This window comes from Gordionus sp. m RMFG-2023, chromosome 3, assembly GCF_954871325.1.
Source record: "Gordionus sp. m RMFG-2023 chromosome 3, tfGorSpeb1-WG-v2, whole genome shotgun sequence".
Taxonomy (NCBI): Eukaryota; Metazoa; Nematomorpha; class Gordioida; order Chordodea; family Parachordodidae; genus Gordionus; species Gordionus sp. m RMFG-2023.
The window spans coordinates 26,646,806-26,665,962 of record NC_088777.1 but is presented as its reverse complement, the minus strand read 5'-3'; the positions used below and the strand labels follow the sequence as shown (position 1 = coordinate 26,665,962).

The 19,157-nt window shown below is 26.9% G+C and overlaps 1 protein-coding gene across 3 annotated transcripts in view; it reads right to left on the bottom strand.

The window, feature by feature from the left end:
- The window catches only part of LOC135927510 (PAX-interacting protein 1-like), a 90,576-nt gene extending 73,226 nt beyond the window's left edge, over positions 1–17,350 (bottom strand). For all 3 annotated transcript variants that reach the window (XR_010572105.1, XM_065463529.1, XM_065463530.1), the window contains exons 1-3: positions 17,243–17,350; positions 16,838–17,031; positions 16,297–16,384 (exon numbers count right to left, since the gene is read on the bottom strand). Coding sequence is in view for 2 of the 3 variants with exons in the window: in XM_065463529.1 (XP_065319601.1) it covers positions 16,297–16,384; positions 16,838–17,031; positions 17,243–17,332 (372 nt within the window). In the remaining variant the exon portion in view is untranslated. The remainder of the gene's footprint in view (positions 1–16,296; positions 16,385–16,837; positions 17,032–17,242) is intronic.
- Positions 17,351–19,157: the final 1,807 nt, after the last annotated feature.

The following is a 19,157-nucleotide window of genomic DNA, read 5'->3' as shown; positions in this document are numbered from 1 at the left end:
GTAGTATATATTTATAATTTTAAATATTTTTTAAAAAAAAATTTCTTAAAAAATTACAAATTTACTATGGTGGGGTCTCACAAACCCCAATCAGTCACAAAAAGTTTATATCTTAAAAACTAATCAACCAAAATATATGAAATTTGGAATATAGATTCTAATGTAATATCATTTCTAGCATGCCTGGGGTTTCATACACACCACCAGAGTATTGAAGGGTAAATAAATAATACGCTAATTTTAAAAAGAAAAAAATTATTATTTATTTTTTTAAATTGAAAATAATAAAATTTAATGATATTAATAAATTGCCTGTATTTAATTATTCCTCAATTTTACATGATATAGCCCTTATATTTTCACAATAAAAATCAGGATCATAATATATGCTATTTATTTTAAGTATTATTTATAAAAAGTATTAATAAGTTAATGCCTGTATTTAATTAATTCTCAATTTTACATGATATCGCCCTTATATTTGTAAACGAACGTTCATCGTTCATTTTGAATGCGTTCGTGAATGAAGTTCGTATTTTTGGGAAAAATGATGAATGCGAATTCACAGGCAAGTTACAAATTGCGTTCCTTAATATAAATGGAATGAAAAACAAACTAGCGGTTCTCTTAAGGATGTTAGAAGTAGAGAAAGTAAACATTATAGGTATTCAAGATACCCACTGTCCAGGGAATAACACTGCAAATTTTAATGATTATAAAATATTTTGCGCGGGTACCACTTCCAAAAGCTGGTCTAGGATAGCATTCCTAATAAATAAACGAACACATATATTCATCATCAAATTCGTACCCATATCTGAAAGATGTGGTCTTCTCTATTTAAACACAAATTTTAGGCCTACAATAATAGCAAATTTCTATGCCCCACCAAATAGAAATGAAAGATTAGGCTTCATCGACATTGATAAATACGATCCAGTCCCTAACTTGCAGATATAATATAATAATTCTAATCTAAACCTGAAAATTGGTAAGAAGGAGAATATGTTAGCAGTAATGTCACCGGGTATGCTACCATATAACAATCGAATAGTGAGGATAGCAAGATGCTTCTTGATTTCTGCAGAAATAAGAACTTTAAAATCGAAAATACCTTTTTTTGCCACCGAGAAATAAACACATACACCTTCATGAGGGTTCGACAAAAATCCCAAATTGATTTCTTCATCTCTAATATTTAGTCGTTTGACGGCGTTAAAGGCATCAACTAATACCTGTAGGATCATAGAATGCTTATAGCTAATATTACTGTAAAAAAATGGGGCTATTATGACAGACAAAAGTCGACTAGACCTAATACAAATCATTTGAAAACAAACTTTACACTCCTAAACATAGCTGCGCGGAAACGTAGTAAAATGCTGGAAGCTATTTAAAAATCTTTTTACAAGGAAAGAATGGATGTCTAGTGAGACATTAGAAAAAATTAATCAACTAAGAATGGAAAATGGCTCGAATAACGACTTATGAAAAAACATACAGAGATTACTGCAAAATGATCGACGGATTTACATAGCAAAAAAGCCTTTGATATCGATAAAGATGAAAGAAAATAGGATTACGCCTATTAAAGATTAAAATATTTCTGTAAACCTTGCAGTTAGAAAACCCCTCTTTATTTATAGGAAAGTAAAAAAAACTACGGAAAAACAAAGCTCCGGGGCTGGATAATATCCTTGCTGAAAATCGTACCTATGTCAATATCTTCCTTCCTACTAGCCCTCTTCAATAAAATATGGGAGAACGAAAATACTCCAGTGGAATGGAATAAATCCTTCCTATGTAATTTTCCTAAAATCCAAGACTCATAAAAATTTACTGATTACCGAGTCGTTCACATCCTGTGTTTTGATTTTTATGGCCCTCTTAAAAAATAAAATCATATCATCTATACTTCATCTTTTCCTCAAATACACATGCGCATACAGACCAGACAAAAAAATAATAGAGCCAATATTAGCTGTGAATATAATTATGCAGAAATGTTGCAAATACAAATTCACATTCGTGGATTTTAGTAGAGCTTTTGATAATGTTAAATGAAGCTCTATGCGAAACGCTGTCAGAGTGTGGCCTGTAGAGCGCATTTTTAGTATAGCTAATGCCGCATTAATTGCCAAGCGTTCCTGTCAATCAGATAAAAAATTTGAAGAACAATTTTTTTATAAATAAAATTATCTTTTTATTCGCTATTTTATATTGCATTTATAATTATAATATCAAAATAAAACTATATTATTTTTTAACATGGCTAATATATTGTGTTAAAAAATATAAGACATTTATTTTTATTAAATTAAATTTAAAAAAAAATTTATCATAACATTTGAAGAAAAATGAATGAGCTCCTTTTTTTGAAAGTGAATGCGTTCGATTTTTGTCAATGAACGTTGAACGCGTTCGATTTTTTTAAAAATGTTTACAGCAATTATTTTGAGTATTATTTATAAAAAGTAGATGTTAATAAATGTTTTTAAGGAAATATATTTTGTTTTTTTTAAATTTATTTTGGTTATTAATTAAGGTTATACAAATTTTTGTTTTAATAATTAATTATTCCGGTTAAGAAATATTGAGATCCCATTACTGTTTTGGGTATAAGTATTTGTGGGTTAGGGAAGTGTTAGCTTTAGGTCGAGTAAAAAGCGATGTGAGCCTGGACTCTCGTATTTTTAATGAATCGAACCCGGACAATTTTTAAAAGTGGAGAATTCAAGAGTTCTAGGTGTCAAAAAAAATATTTAAAAATTTTTTTTATGAATAATTTTATTTAAAAAACTGTTTCAGTTTGAAAAAAAATACGAAATAAAAACGATATCAAAAAATATATTTTTAAAGAAATAATATATATTAAAAATTATATGAATTTTTAATAAGATAAGTATTTATTTTAAATTTTAAAAAATAGCATAATATATAAAACAATAAAATAACATGTAAACAATTTAAAACAAGACGATTTGAGTTGATTGTAACATTTCAAAAGAGGATCCATGATTACCATTAATTTGAGAAATCTTTTTAATCTAAAATAATAAAAAAATATTTGCTTAAGTGGCTTGGTAGAAACAACTAATTGGGATAAAGTGAAAATCTGAAGATGGTGGTAATTTTTACATCTGGTCTTTCTCATTCCGACAGGGAGGTTTGAGTAGTTGACTAACCCTAATGAGATAATAGAATTAATAGCTTTACGGCGACTGAACAGCCCTAGCCCTTTAACATATAAACAAGTCAGCCCATGTCGGTCTTTAGGATCGGAGTCTTTCCCACACTTTTTATATTTATGGAATAGGCATAAACCACAGCCTAGTTTATACCATATGGGCACCCTCAGCTCCTAATCGAATAGAAAAAGACTAAGATTGGCACTAGAACAGCTTCAACCATTCTTGACCAGAGTTTTGTTCCAAGTATTTAATTGGAGGGTAAGGAGAGATTAGTCCCCACCAAATTCTTAATATAAAAACATTAAAAAATGAGCATAAAAAAGGCGGTACATATAACCCTAAAGAGGAGTGAATGCGAAATCTGCAGACGAAAGTAGAATATTTCGTTGGGATCTCCTGTAATCTGTTTCTTTTTTGGCCGGTTTTAATAAAATTACGGCCTCATTTTCGAACATGTTTAAGGTGTTGGTAACTATTGGTATGAAGATCTAAATTTTTAAGTAATTATTTGAAAGTTGTTTGATGTTTTTTATATTTATAGATTTTAGTAATATTATATGATAATTAACATAGTGTATTTCAGTAATATTATATAGGGCTGTGCCGATATTAAATATCGGATCGGCACCAGTATTTAGCGTTTCCCAAAAATATCGGATCTGGCAGATATTTGTAAAAACCGATCCGATATTACTTTTCTTTTTTTTATTATTTTATGTATATCTATTTTACATTAATAATATCTTCTATATAATTTTTTTAAACAATGCAAATGCACAAATTTTATTTATTTATTTAAATAGATTCTTAGTATTTTAAAAGTTTTTTTATAAAAACAACACCCAAAGTTTTATTTAATTTAAATCTTTTTAAATAATAACGCCAATTTTATTATTTATACCTTAAATAAAGGAATTTTTTAAATATCGTATCTGAATTATGGAAATATTTTACAAAAGACAAAGATAATTTTGCAAAATGCGTTATCTGCTGAATTCTAATTGAGGAATAATGAAAAATTCATTTAATACTATCAATATCCGTAAACTTTTTTTAATTATTGTAGAAATAAAAAAATTAAATGCATAATTAGAATTTTTGCATAAAAAATATTGATTTCTTAATTACATTTGGTTCAAAAGGGGGTGGTAAAAAACAATACAAATATCGGATCGGCTGATCGGTTTTGAGCCAATATCAGATCGGATCGGTGAAAAATATGTGGATAGGCACAGCCCTAGTATTATATCATAATTAACATATCTAATATAACTTTAAAGAATGGTTACAAGATAATACCGTAAAAATTTTAATGCGAAATAAAAGTATTAACGCGAATATGCATTTTCGTAAATGAATTACCTCAGTTTAAATATCGGGAATGAAGTTTAATGAAAATTACATTTTTATATTTCGGCCTCTAGAGAGACTTAGTGGAACCTAAAAATGAGCCTAAGATTGGGCTTGGGTCCAAAAACATTATTTTTTGAAAGTCGATATAATTGTTTAAATATGTTTTTAATTATATTTTAACATTATATTTGCTACAAGATAAGCTCAGGCCTAAAATAAAAATTTGGCTGAGCTCGGGTCTAAAAATAAATAAAAAATTTGGACTCTGCGAAATAAATTAAATTTGCCTTCTGTCGGCTAAGTTGAAATTTAACTGTGAGGTATTCAGAGTATTGATGAAAATAAATCACCTCTATCCTGATAATCCAAATTATAGACATTGGTGTAAAATAAATTAATTGATTTTTATTCTAAATATAAATTTGCTTATTATTCATATAAAATTATTGATTCTATTATTGATCCTATATATATATGGTAAATTCCATGACAAATCAACAAAAAAAACAGGATTAGCAACCTTTCCAGATTTTCCTAAAATTTTCACTAGAGTTTATATATATACTATAACTAAAAAAAATAAAAAAATTAGCCCTACAACTCCAAATAATGGCTGGGATATGGGCCTCTACATGTCGAAAAAAATGGGACATTTTGAATAAAATGCATTCAGCATTCAATTTTAAATATTAAAAATAAAAAAAAAGAAATGATCATAAAATCAATTCAGCATTTTTTTCATTTTTAAGCAGGGGTTTGAACCAAACCCGAACCCGGAAAAGAAAACCCGAGTTTTGGGGAAAAAATTTGAACCCGAACCGAACCTGAACCACGTTTATAAAATTTTCAAAACCACGAACCGAACCCGGGAATTTATTTGAACCCGGGTTCTACCGGGTTTAGTGTATTGTTTAAATTAATATAAGATATTTATATGATTTTAAATACAAATATTAATAATTTACTTGACATTTTATAATATTTTCAAATTTCCAATTAAGTGAAGTGTTAATAAATTTTAAACAACTTAATTCATCCATTTTTTAAATTTATTCCCAAAGATTCCTATTGGGTTGTTAATAAATTTTAAACAATTAAATTCATTTGCCATTTATTTTTAATTTTTAACTTATTCTCAAAGATTATTAATTAGAGGAAAATGAAAGTGAACGAGTCAAAGCAAAAATTTTTATATTGGATATTGTTAATTTAAAGAAATATGTCTAAATAAAAATATTTTAAATCTATACATGACTATGCTTTGTATTTTTAACTATTTTTGCCTATAAATAAAATAAAAAATTTATTTTTTATATCAAATTTATGTCTAGTTTTTTAATTATGATTTAAATATAGAATATTTTTTTTATCAATTCAATTCTTAAACCCGAGCTGAACCCGGAACCAAACCCGTGTTAAAAAATATTTCCCTGAACCGAACTCGAACCGAACCCACCTATTTTTTTTAACCTTAAACCAAACCCGAACCGGGCAAAAATTTTGCCGGGTTCGCATCCCTGAACATAAGATTAATAAATGAATAAATAAACAAATTTTCAAGTTGGGCCGAGCTCAAGTTTATGAGATATTGCATTTTAAACATTAGCCTATTGCAAATATTCTTAAAAAATATTTGATATAATCAACAATTGTTATATAAGTCAAAAGTTAACATATATTTTATTTTTATTTAAAATAGTTATTTTGAGGGGAGGGGAAAGGGGGCTTTGGTTAATTTATTTGATGAATTGAATTTCTCTTTTCTTAAAAATAATTAAAAAATACAGATCAATTCTTGATTATAATTTATTGAAGGCAAAATTTAAGTTTTATATATTTGTAAATTCAATAATTTAATTTAACTTTAATTTAATTTTCCCCTAGTGACATAAAGGCATAAAACTTTTGTATTCCGGGAATAAGTTTTGCCTTTTGAACAGGATATTTTTTAATATTCGCCATCATTTACATATGCGTAATTAATTCCAGTGATATTTGCTTTAGAAAATTTAAATAAATTCAAGGTGTTTGATATTTGATTCTCGGTAGCTCTCCTTTTGGTAATGTTTAAAATCATGTTCAAGATAGTTTCTATTAAGTCATTTAAAATATTTGCATTGTTTATGGGTGAATGTGTAGTGTTGTCAAACAACTCCAGCCGATTTATTAAAAGGGTTAAATCAAGATTTTAGCCAAAATATTATTACCTAAGCCTCGAAATTTCGTCAATAGAAGTCCAAACATTTCTGCAAGTGTGAGCAAAATAAATATGCTTGATTTGGCCAAAATCTTGCATTTAAAAAAAATTGATTAAATCGAATCCACTAGCTGAATGACTCGTTGGATATTTTAAACCCTTTAATTGTTGCAGATAATATAAAAAATATAGTGTAAAATGTTTCACTATTTTTTTCAAACATTACAACAAATAATTGTTTTTAGTTCCTCTCATTAATTTATTAATGAAATTATTTATAAAATAAAAAAATTATATATACAATCATAAAATAACTAAAAAGCAATAAAAAAGGTAAGATTGGATAGGTTTTTTAATAAGTATCGACCCGATCCGATATTTTTGAAAACGCTTAATATCGGTTCCGATATGATATTTAATATAGTCACCGCCATAAAAATTATTTAATTCTAAAATAATATAAGTCTTTGTCTTTTCTTATAATACGTATTTTGATCAAAATTAATAAATAAATTTTAAATATTGATTTAAATAACCAATTTTTTTTTAAAAAACGGGGTGATTTAAATCGTGATCAAAATAAAATTGATTTTTATTAGATAACTCTAATTTCTAGACATAAATCTTTAAGCCACTGACTAATCTAAAAAAATATACTAACTAAAACATTTTAAATAACCATATTTAGAAAAACAAAAACTATTTAAGTTAATTTTTAGATAAAATAAATCAAGATGGAAAAAATGAAAAAAAATATATTTGGCATCTTTTGTCAAGAAAATAAAAAGACAAGATTCTTTTAAGAATAAAGTACCTTAAATAAAGATATATGTACCTAATTAAAATTTAATAATTATTTATTATATTTTATGATTAAATCAATTCTAAATAAAGATATATAATCAATGATAGTGTTATATTGTATGATAGTGATGCTTTTATGTAAAATCGTTATGGATGCTAAATCCTATAAAATATTTAGATGCTTGAATCATAGGATACCCCTCTTTATTTCACCATGGGGGTTTAAGTACATAGCATATAAAGGGGGTAGAGGCAGAGGCCTCTACAACGGGAAGGGGAAGGGGGGAGGGTCAGAAGCAACTGCTTCTAAAAATTTGAGTAAGGTACTATTTTTTTTTAAATTTAATTCATTTATTGTTTTGCTACATCCATCCATAACCAATTGATTTCTGGTTTATGTATGTAATAATAAGACCCCCCCCCCCTCCCACTTATTATTTAATTTAATATGTATTGACGGAAATTTTGGTCGATGTTTGGTAAATTAGGTTGTTATCCGAGATTTCTTTTCATAAATTAATTTTCCAATTCCAAAATATGCCCAAAAATATTAACCAAAAAAAACAAATGTTTAATTAAAAATTGCACATCGCATAATATAAGAGATGATAAATGGACAGACCACATTAGAAAAAGACATGGTGGGCTTAATTTTAATGATATAAAGAAAAGCTTTGAAATAGTATCTTTTAAGAATATTACTCAAAATTGGATAAATAGCAAAGTAATTTATAATATTAAATTGTTTATACTTGTCTTATAAAGGTTATTAAATCGCTATTTAAGAAAAAAGAAGTAAAAAGTGGGAATTCAATGCTGTTGATATAATATATATTTTTATTAATATAATTATTTTTTTAAAGTGTACTAATAATAACGAAAATATGTTATAAGAAAATATAGTATCTGACTCTGATAATCATCATGAAATTTAATCGTGATATTATTATGCATGGATCTTCACAGGCACATATGATGGCCAGGCTTTCACACAACAAAAATTCCATATTACAATTTATAATACCCCAGAAAGAATGTGTGGATAATAATCGTTATATCATAAAAATAATGTCTAGGTTATTTAATATCTCGTAACCAAGCCTTTTGGGGGAATAGGCAACAAGAAGACAATATGATGGACCTTATTAAACTCATTGCAGATTCTCAACCTGTACTCAAAATGTATATACAACAAAATAAGGAAGGGAAAAAAAATAAGGGATTAAAAACAAATTATATTCAAATCTATTATCATATAAAACATTCTCATTGAAACCATGAAAAATATGGTTATAAAAAAATTCAAAATGAGATTGAATTTAACAGATGCTTTTCAATCATAGTTGATGGCACATATGATATTTCGAAATCAGAAGCCATATAGCTTTGATAGTAAGATATTTTGAAAATAGTGAGACTCCTAAGCCCATTGACCGACTGATAGACATATATTGTACGGGAAATACAACTGGTCTCAATATTAAAAAGAATATAATATCCAAACTTGGCTCCATGAATTCCTATTAGGGCAAAGCTATATGGCGTCTAAAACATGAGTGAAAGAATTAATGGAGTGCCAGCTTTGATTAGAGCAGAGGCACCAAAGGCAGCTTTTATTTGGTGCTATTGTCATCAATTAAATTTAATCAGTTCAATTATGTCAATCAATAAAAGAACTAGGAAATGTTTTAGGAATATAGACGAGATTTATATATTTTTTAATGGTGTTAAAAGATATGAGGTGCTCAAAGAATGACAGAGTAACGCACTGAAAATCGCAAAGATTTTTACGCATCAAGAATACCACTCGGTAATATTATCTTATTTGTTTAGATAGAAGCTGGCTATCGCATATAAAGCTATTGTAAATTTTTTCTACTTTATGATTGAGGGCAACTTTAACAAATTTAAAGGATTCTGAAGATCCTGCCACTCCACTATGGCTAGTGCTATAGTCTTTAGAATAGAAAAATTTTATTTTATTTTATCACTTTACGTTTTGGATAAAATATTGTTGATAACAAGTTTGGCTTGTACAAAATTTCAAACCATTTCGAAGGATATAGGGTTTGCAATAAATCAAATTCAATTGGCAAAAGATTGCTGATTAATTTGAGAAGTATAATTTAAATTATTGTCTTTTTTAATCCTAATAAATAATAACACTGAATTTTTGAATGTTTTTTCAAAGGCACAAGATTTTATGAAGGAGAGATATCTAATTTTATCAATGGAAAAAAAAATTTTTTAAACAATTAAATATTGATGAAATTATAAATTCTTTCGCTTTCACTTACCCCAATTATCTAAATTATTAATTTTAAAAAAATAGTGTTGTTAAAGTAACTATTTATATTTTAAAAATTGTATAGTAACTGTAACTAGTTATATTTTTACCAATGTTACTGCCAAAAGTAACTAGTTACTTTTAAAATATGTATGTATAATTCTAAATAATATATTCAAATAATTCATTTTATTTTTAATATGTTGCGATAAATTTATCTTAAATTAAATTTATTTTTTAAATTTTTAAATGTGAACAATAGATTTTCATTTCCTCCAGTTTCATAATTTTGTAATCAAATTCAAATAATAAATAAACCTATTTTTTAATATTATATTTCTTTACAAATTTAGTACAATATATTTCATATTTTTTCCTTCAAGTTGCTGGCAATATTTATACTCTGGAACTAAATTAAATCATTTTTGCCTTGTAAAAAAATAGGTAAATAAATTCCATGCTAAACTACATGTATAATTAAATTAGAAATAAATTTTCAAATAGCTTTCCTTTATTCTTCTTATTATCACATTTACAAAAAAAGTTGTATATACAGTTCTAATCCATTTTTAGAATTAATATACCATTTTAATATTTAAGAACTAGATCTAACTATAGTAAGAGCACATTACTCAAATTTTTAAAAAGGAACAGAGTTTGGAATTAGTGAAAGCATATCAGATTTAAGAACTAAGAACAACTTTTTCAAATTTTTAACAACTAAAACTGTTTTGTCAAGCAGACCTGCAAATTCAATATTTTTAAGTTTCACCTTGAATTCCAAGGATTTAGTCCAATTTAAAATTTATTTTTTGGCCTAGTCTGAATTTTTATTTATAATTAAATTTAATATAAATTAGACCCATTTTAGAACTGCATGTATCACTTGTTAATAGATTATTCTATTCCTCCTAATCTAAATAAGTGTTATTTTTTATTTTTTAGATAGAAACAGAATACAATATGAATTCTGAGTCTGATTTATCATTTGATGAGGATGATATTGTAATGGTTCAGGATGATTTAGAAATTATACCTTCTCCTTCTACAAGAATTACAAAATAATGGACCTGCCTTGGCCAAATTTTGAAAAATATTTCGAATTCCACAAGGAGAAGGCTGGCAAAACAACATTGTCAAATGTCTTTTTTGTCTTCCAAATAAAAAATATATTTCAGCATCTAAGTCATCCACAGCTAATCTATGGAAACATATCTCTGTAAGTTTAAACTTGTCTTAAATAGTTATAAATTTTAATATGTAACATGATTTTGTTTTACCTAATATTATATAGAATAATTAATTGAACTAACTTTATAAGATTATTTAATATTAATTAAGTATTTTTATATATAAAATATAAATCTATAGAGAAAGCATTATAACCAATCCATAAATATTAAACAAACCATAGTTAATAAGAAAAATTCACCCACATCAAAAAGTTAAAACAAACTCAAATTAACTTTGGTGGAAAATCAAATACTAAAGTTATCAGCCAATATAAATTTATTCACAAATAATTAAATATACAATAATGGAAATCATCCTTATTCAACCTGTGATGATGAAGATTTTATTGAGCTAATAAACACTATGCAACCTAATCTGCAGATTGTATGTAGAGAAACTTTAACCTCAAGAATATCCAAATATTTTGTTAAAATGAAGGATATTTTGATAGACTATAGGCAAATATTATATTTATTTTTTATTAAAGCACACAATACATTTGGTATTCTTTTGTTATATAAATAATAGCTCCTATATTGATATTACATTGGATTGATATGGCTAAATTGGAGAGGCGTTCAGCTATTTTAGCCTGCCAAAGCCTACAAGGTAGGCATACATATGATGTAATCAACAAAGCTTAACTGCTGTTTCTAAGGAATTCCACATCCAAAATAAAATATCTGCACAATAACAGATAATGCAAGCATTTTTTCAAAAGTGTTTCGGTATGCCTAACTAATTTACTTTATATATTTTATTTTTCTTAGAATATTTAGCTCCCCATCTTTAATTGGGGGGGGGGGATAATGATTCAGATATTGAATATATCTCAATAGATGATATAACGTCTTCTTCTGGGCTAACAAATTATGATATAAATGACTTCGACTACCTTTCCAGGCATCGAAGATGTGTCATACATTAAAATTAGTGGCATCACAAGATGCCAACAAAATACTTTTAAACAATGAGGAGTATAAGAAAGTATATAACTTAGCTATATCTAAATGACAACGTTTATGGAACTTACAAAACAAATCTGGGCCAAGCCAAACTTATTAAAAAGCAATTACATTCTCAGCTCCCATATCCTGTTGCAACAAGATGGGGTTCCTTTTATACATCTCTATCTAAAATATTATCATTTATAAATGAAGTGACTTTGGAATTCGATATATTATGTGATGAATTAAAATTGAGTAGATTTACATCACAAGATCGTGATTTTATAAGAATATTGTAGTGTAAATTTAAATTAATGTCTTATAAAAAATTTACAATTTAAAAATTAGATTATGCAAGCAGTAGCTAAAGCTATTGACATATTTGAAGGTGAAAAATATATGTATCTGGGTTATTATACCCCAACAATAACACAGATACTTATATGTCTGAAAGATATTTAAGAATTAAAATATTGTCAATCTTTAAAGGATGCTAATTTAGCTAGTATTGAAAAAAGGTAACTTAAATTAATAATGATATAGGTTTCATGATCTTTATGATAATGATAACATAATTGCTGCTATAAGGCAAGAAAAGAATAGATCAAAAAAGATGAAAATTTTAAATTTAATAAATACTTTAATACCTCATGGTGAATCTAACACAAATGACTCACATTCGTAACTTACATCATTTGATGTAGTTGGATTTTTTGACTTAAAGCGGCAAAATATTATTGATAATGAATTTATAGAAAATTTTATTAACCAATAACAACACATTATCTTTATATGACGATTTTCCAAATTTAAAAATACTCTCTATTAAATATAATGTTGTCCTGACATCAAGTGCTCCCGTTGAGCGTTTATTCAGTCTAGGGAAGCTCATTTTTGGAGATAAACGAGCGCTACTAGTATATAAAATTTTGAAACCAATTTGTTATTAAAAGCAGGGTTGGCATGTCGGTCAATTGACCGGAGGAGTATTTGACCGGTCATATACGGTCAAATACTCTAAAATATTAATGGCGAATAAATATTTTGATATAATTAATTAGTATGCATTAAAAGCATGTTTATCAATCTTATTAGGTTACAATTATTTAAAAAATTATTTGTATCATGAATTGTTAAAAACAAAAGAATTTTTTTATTGTTAAAATATAAATATGTAATTTTTCTAAATATAGTAATATTTTTAGTTATTTTTTTGCCTAATCATTGCCGTTTCTCGCCTTCTTTATTTTTTTCAATTCATTTTTCTTAAAAAAAATAAAAATACCCGATTATTATAATCATAATATAATTTTTTCATTCTTATTTTTTAATAAATTTAAATTTTATTTAATATTTAGCCGAGTATAAATTATATTAATTCTCATTTGTTTTACTTACACTTGCTATATTTGGTTTTTCAAATTAATTTTCATTTTAATTGTTCTGGTCAGATTTACGGAATATTATTCAATTCTGTTAAAAAGTTATATATATTATATTTATAATATTAAGAAATTATTGGAATAATTGGTCGATAATTATAAAATAGTTAAGATTGATTAACTTTACAATAATCAAAATCATTTTTTGTTAAATTTTAATATATTAGGGATTATGGTCAAACCAAAGCATCATGTTTGGAAACATTTTCAAGAAGTACGCGATGGTAAATCAGTTAAAGCGGTGTGCAAGTTTTGCAAGATGTCCTATATCACCCACGTTGATAGAATGGTCAAACATTTATTAAGCAGCTGTACTAAGTGCCCTGTTATAATTAAGGAAAAATTTTATTCAAATTCCAAAATATCAACCTCTATAAGTCTAACTCTAATGAAGAATTGGGTGAAATTAGTGAGAATGATTATCAAATGAACAATATTTTGTCTTGTGACTCAGGAGAATTTGATTCCATTATTTCTAATCAATCTACAAGCAAGGCGATTAAATATAAATCTCAATCTTGTATAACCGGTTTCATAGATAGAATTAATCCCAAAGAAAAAAATGAGCTGGATCAATTGTTTGCAAAGGCTGTATATGCGAGCAATTAACCTTTCCACATCACTGAAAATCCCTACATCCAAGAATTTTTTAAAAAAATACGTCCTATCAAAGCGTCAGGTGATATGGAGGTGAGAGTTACAAATATAATATATAAAGCTCCTTACTTATCAATTGTACCAGATGGCTGGAGCAACATTAGAAACGAGAGTATTATTAATTTTATGGTGATGACGCCTGTTCCAGTGTCTACAAATTTCTAAATACTGAGGAAAATCGCCATACGGCAGATTATATTGCCCAGGAATTTAAAAATGTAATTCATGAATTGAATCCGGTAAAAGTATATTCTTTAGTTACTGATAATGCTGCTAACATGAAAGCAGCCTGGAGAATTCTAAAATCTGAATCTATTTATAATCATATACAATGTTATGGTTGTGCAGTGCATACATTGCAGTTATTCTTTCACGATTGAACGCCTTCAGTGACCATATTTCAATAATTAAAAAAATTGTTAAATTTTTCAAGAATAAACACATACCAGCTGCAGTATTTTCCCGTAATAAGAATCTTCATGGCATACCATCTACATTAAGTACAATTAGCCAAACAAGATGGGCATCGTCAATAAAATGTATGGAGCAAATTCAAATATGCAAGAAAGCTCTAAAAACATCAGTTGTTGAAGAAGCTGTTTGTGATATTTGTCCCATAGAAATTACCAATAATATATTAAACAAAGAAATTTGGACAAAAAATTTAAAATTTTTAGCTATACTCCAACCTTTAGCTACCTCATTGTTGAAAGTGCAAGGGGATAAATGCACTTTGGCCCAAGTAAAAAACGAGATGCTTAATTTGGAAAAACACATAATACAATCATGCCATGATTCTATATTTTCTCCATCTCAAGAAAAAAAAATTAAGGTTATGTTTGAAAAGAGAAAAACTGATCTAAATACATGTGCTCACAATGCTGCTTATTTATTAGACCCCCAATATCAAGGGGAGCATCTTACTAATACTGAATTTGATGAAGCATGTAATATAATACAAGAATTGGGTATTTTACAAGGTGGTGATAATCAAAATATTTTGAGTAATATAGAATTTCAGAAGCAACAGCAGTATATTTAATAGCCATAATATGTGGAAAGTTGTAACTTCCATAAGAAACAATCAAATTTCGGCTTCAAGTTGGTGGAATGCATTTTGCCCACCTTGCCCATTAAGAGAAGTCGCTAATATTTTACTAACATTTCCTAGTTCGACTTCTTCTTCTGAAAGAAATTGGTCGGTTTGGGGCAATATTCACACGAAAAACAGAAATAGATTAAAGGCTTCTACAGCAGGAAAATTAGTAAGAGTGTATCATAATTTAAGATTGATTAAAAATATTAAAGAAAATAATGATATTGAATATGAATCTGAACAAGACTCTGCCACGGAGGGTGAAACATTGACTATAGAATGAATTTATTAAATATCATGATATTTATTATTATACATAGATTTATTATAATATTATATAAATGCAAAATAAAGTTAATATTGGTGTAAAAAACATTTATTTGAATTTGACCAGTCAAATATCGGTCAATTGACCGAATTGTATATGACCAGTCAAATGCACAACCCTGATTAAAAGCAAATAAACGTTTATTAAACTCTAATTTTTATGAAAAATAAATGTTTATTTTCATTGCAAATATATATAATATTTTTATTCTATTTAAATATATATTTTCCAATTTTTTTTTCGGTTTAATATGATAAATTATATATTTTTTTAAAATAATTAATTATAATTTGTATATTCTAATTATTTTATATTAAATAAATGAGCTCATTAAATAAATAATGTGTTATATGAATGATGTATAAAATAAATTATAATGTAACTAGTTACTTTTGAAATATAACTGTAACTAATAACTAGTTATATTTCAAAAGTAACTTAAACACTAAAAAATTTTTTACATTTTATTTACATTATATATTAAAGATTGATGCAATAAAAATTATTTTGAAAATTTATGGGTGTCAAAAAATAATTAATCATTTTTTGAGGGTGGGGGGGGGGGGGTACTTTCAGGATGGTATTCTGGTTCCATCCCTCAGAAAGTGTAGGGGCCACTGGGCAGAGGACACTGAATTTTTGTAGAAACTATATAATTTTTGAATACAGCATTGTTATATTAATAATAAAGATTACTTATTGTATAATCAATAAAAAAAGGAACCATGAAGTTTAGTTATATATTTATTATAAATAATTACTTCTAAGGAGAGTGTCATATTATGATTATCAATCATAAATTTTAGATTGTTAAACAATTTGTTTTTTGTTACTAAGAATGGATGGTATCTAAATATAAATATTTTATATATAATTAAATGATATATAAAATATATAAAGATATAAAGCTTTATACCTTAACATTTTTACCCATGCCATAGGTTGATACCAAGACAATTTAATATTGTAAATAATAGTTGTCTATATTTTTAAAAATAACTCAAAATTACAAAATTTTTTTTTTTAATTTTTATTTTAATTAATAAAATAAATTATTAAATCAAAGAGAATTAATAAATAAATTATTAATACAACAAAAAAAATTATAAAAGAATCAAAAAATAATTTCACTTCATGTACAAAAGATAATTTTTAGAAATTTTTGTGATTTAAGCTCTTGATATCTTCAATGTAAAAAATATCAGCCATCGCATTGATATATCTCATGATATATATTATAAGATAAGTATATTATATTAAAAGAATTGATAATAAAATAACATGAACAAGAAAACATATTACGGTAAGAGTGTGTTGCTATAATGAGATAGTGATATCCAGGAAGGTAATACTATATAGGTCTCATGTATATCATTGGCTTCTTCTAATTCCGGTTCATTTTCTGAATTGATCTCAGCTATAACGTGGCTCACACATCCAGTTAAATAATTGTATCTCTTACCACCATGTTTATCTAAAATATCTGCTAATGTTTCCTTATATGCGTTGATAAATAATATATAAAATTGATTTAATAATCTATTTTTTATCAATAAATAGAAATTCTATATCAATTATTATTTTAAAATTGTGTTTAAAATATTTATAGATCTATATTAAAGAGCTTAAAAATTATTCGGTTCAATTTAGTCTAAATTACAAATATAACTTTAAAAAAAAATAGATTTGATTCAAGCAAATAATTGCCTCATTCTGAATATTCCCAACAAAGTAATATTTGATTCCAGTGAATATATCTTTGCTCGTGTCCATATAAAAGTTAAAATTCCAAACCATGTGCAAAATACACGTGACTTGTCAGTTTGACAATAACATATTGAGATCTGAAAAGGAAAACTTCATTTTTGTATAATAAATTATTAGTCAATTACTAATATATTCTAAATTGTTAGAATAAAAATATTATATTTTAATTTTATTGTTTGTTATTTAAAAATTTATAATTTGGCATAACTATAATTTTATTTTATAACCTTAACGCCTATTTATTCAAATTACGAGGCTCGAAGTCAGGAATTTTCTTATATAAGGGTGGGGGGGGGGGGGGTTATAATATTTTTTAATTAAAATCATTTTTTAGAACATGAAAATCTATTAGAATCATCATATCAAATATATTAGAACCAATAATATTTTTAAAAAGCTCAATTTTTAACACAAATAATAAAATATTGGAAAATACAAAATATTTAAGAATGTTAATATAATTGATATTTATTTTTATAAAGTTGTTAAATTTTTATTACGCCTGTTATAATCGCATTTTATTTAGATTTAATTGTTGTTATTTACTTAAATGCTTACAATTGTTTTACATTGAACATGATATTAAACTTGATATCTTTTAATAGTGTAATTAAATTGTTAGTTTTTATTGAACCAGAACCCAAGTCGAAGTCGTATAGATTGGCCCTATTGTAATTGTGTATTTTTACATTATATATATTTATATATATATAATAATCAAATAATGCTTATATTTCGTAGATTGATTAGTTTTGTGTGTTGTTAAATGGTTGGTTTTTTACGACCCACAACCCGAGCCGAAGTCGTAGAAATCTGCTCAACCCTGAGACAGGGTTGAAAAATCGACCTCGACCTAACCCGACGCACCGGGCCTGTTGAGCCGACCCATTTGGTAGGCTTGTTGGGTCGGCTTGCTGGGTCGGCTTGTTGGGTCGGCTTGTTGGGTAGGCTTGTTGGGTAGGCTTGTTGGGTCGGCTTGTTGGGTCGGCTTGCGTTAAAATTTGTCATAATCGTCATTTATAAGTTTTTTCGAATTTTTTTGAAGCAAATAGGTAAAAATATATGTTGTGAACATGTTAAATTAAATTTTCAGTGAATATGTACCTTAGAAAAATCGCTGGGGTGGCCTAATGGGTAAGATGTACGCTTGGAAACACGAGTATGAACAAGGAAGCTGGTTCAATCCTGGTAAGAACCTTAAAAACTTTCAAGTTTTTCTTCGATGACTGATGTGTAAAGACATATGGTATGATGAATTTCGGAGCTTAGATATGACACCCCGGTCACCGACAGGCCTGGACAGCCGGGTGCTAGGGATACCTGTACAATAAACAAAATGAAGAAAACAAATGGAAATATGAATATGAAAGATAGGGCGTTCCCTCCAAGCTACGCGCAAATACGCACATACTGCATCTATTGTCAAAACCTTGTACAACCTATAACACAACAAGAAATAATCACATACCTCAAGCATATGAAAAACAACAAAGCTAGAGGTCCAGACGATATTCCAATAGAAAGCCTTAAAGCACTAAAAGATGATGGAATACATCTCTTCACAAATCTATACAATAAGATACTTGGAAATGAAGTTCCCCAAAAATGGAGGCAGAGCTATATAGTTCCTATCTTCAAAAATAAAGGGGATCCACATAATTGTCAAAATTACAAAGGCATAAAACTAATGTCACACTGTCTAAAACTATACGAAAAAATAATAGAAAATAGATTAAGAGATATAATCGAAATAGGAGAGACTCAGTTTGGCTTTATGCCTGGAAGATCAACAACCGATGCTATCCACGATATTAGGCAAATGAGGGAAAAATACAGGGAAAAGAACAAAAAGCTA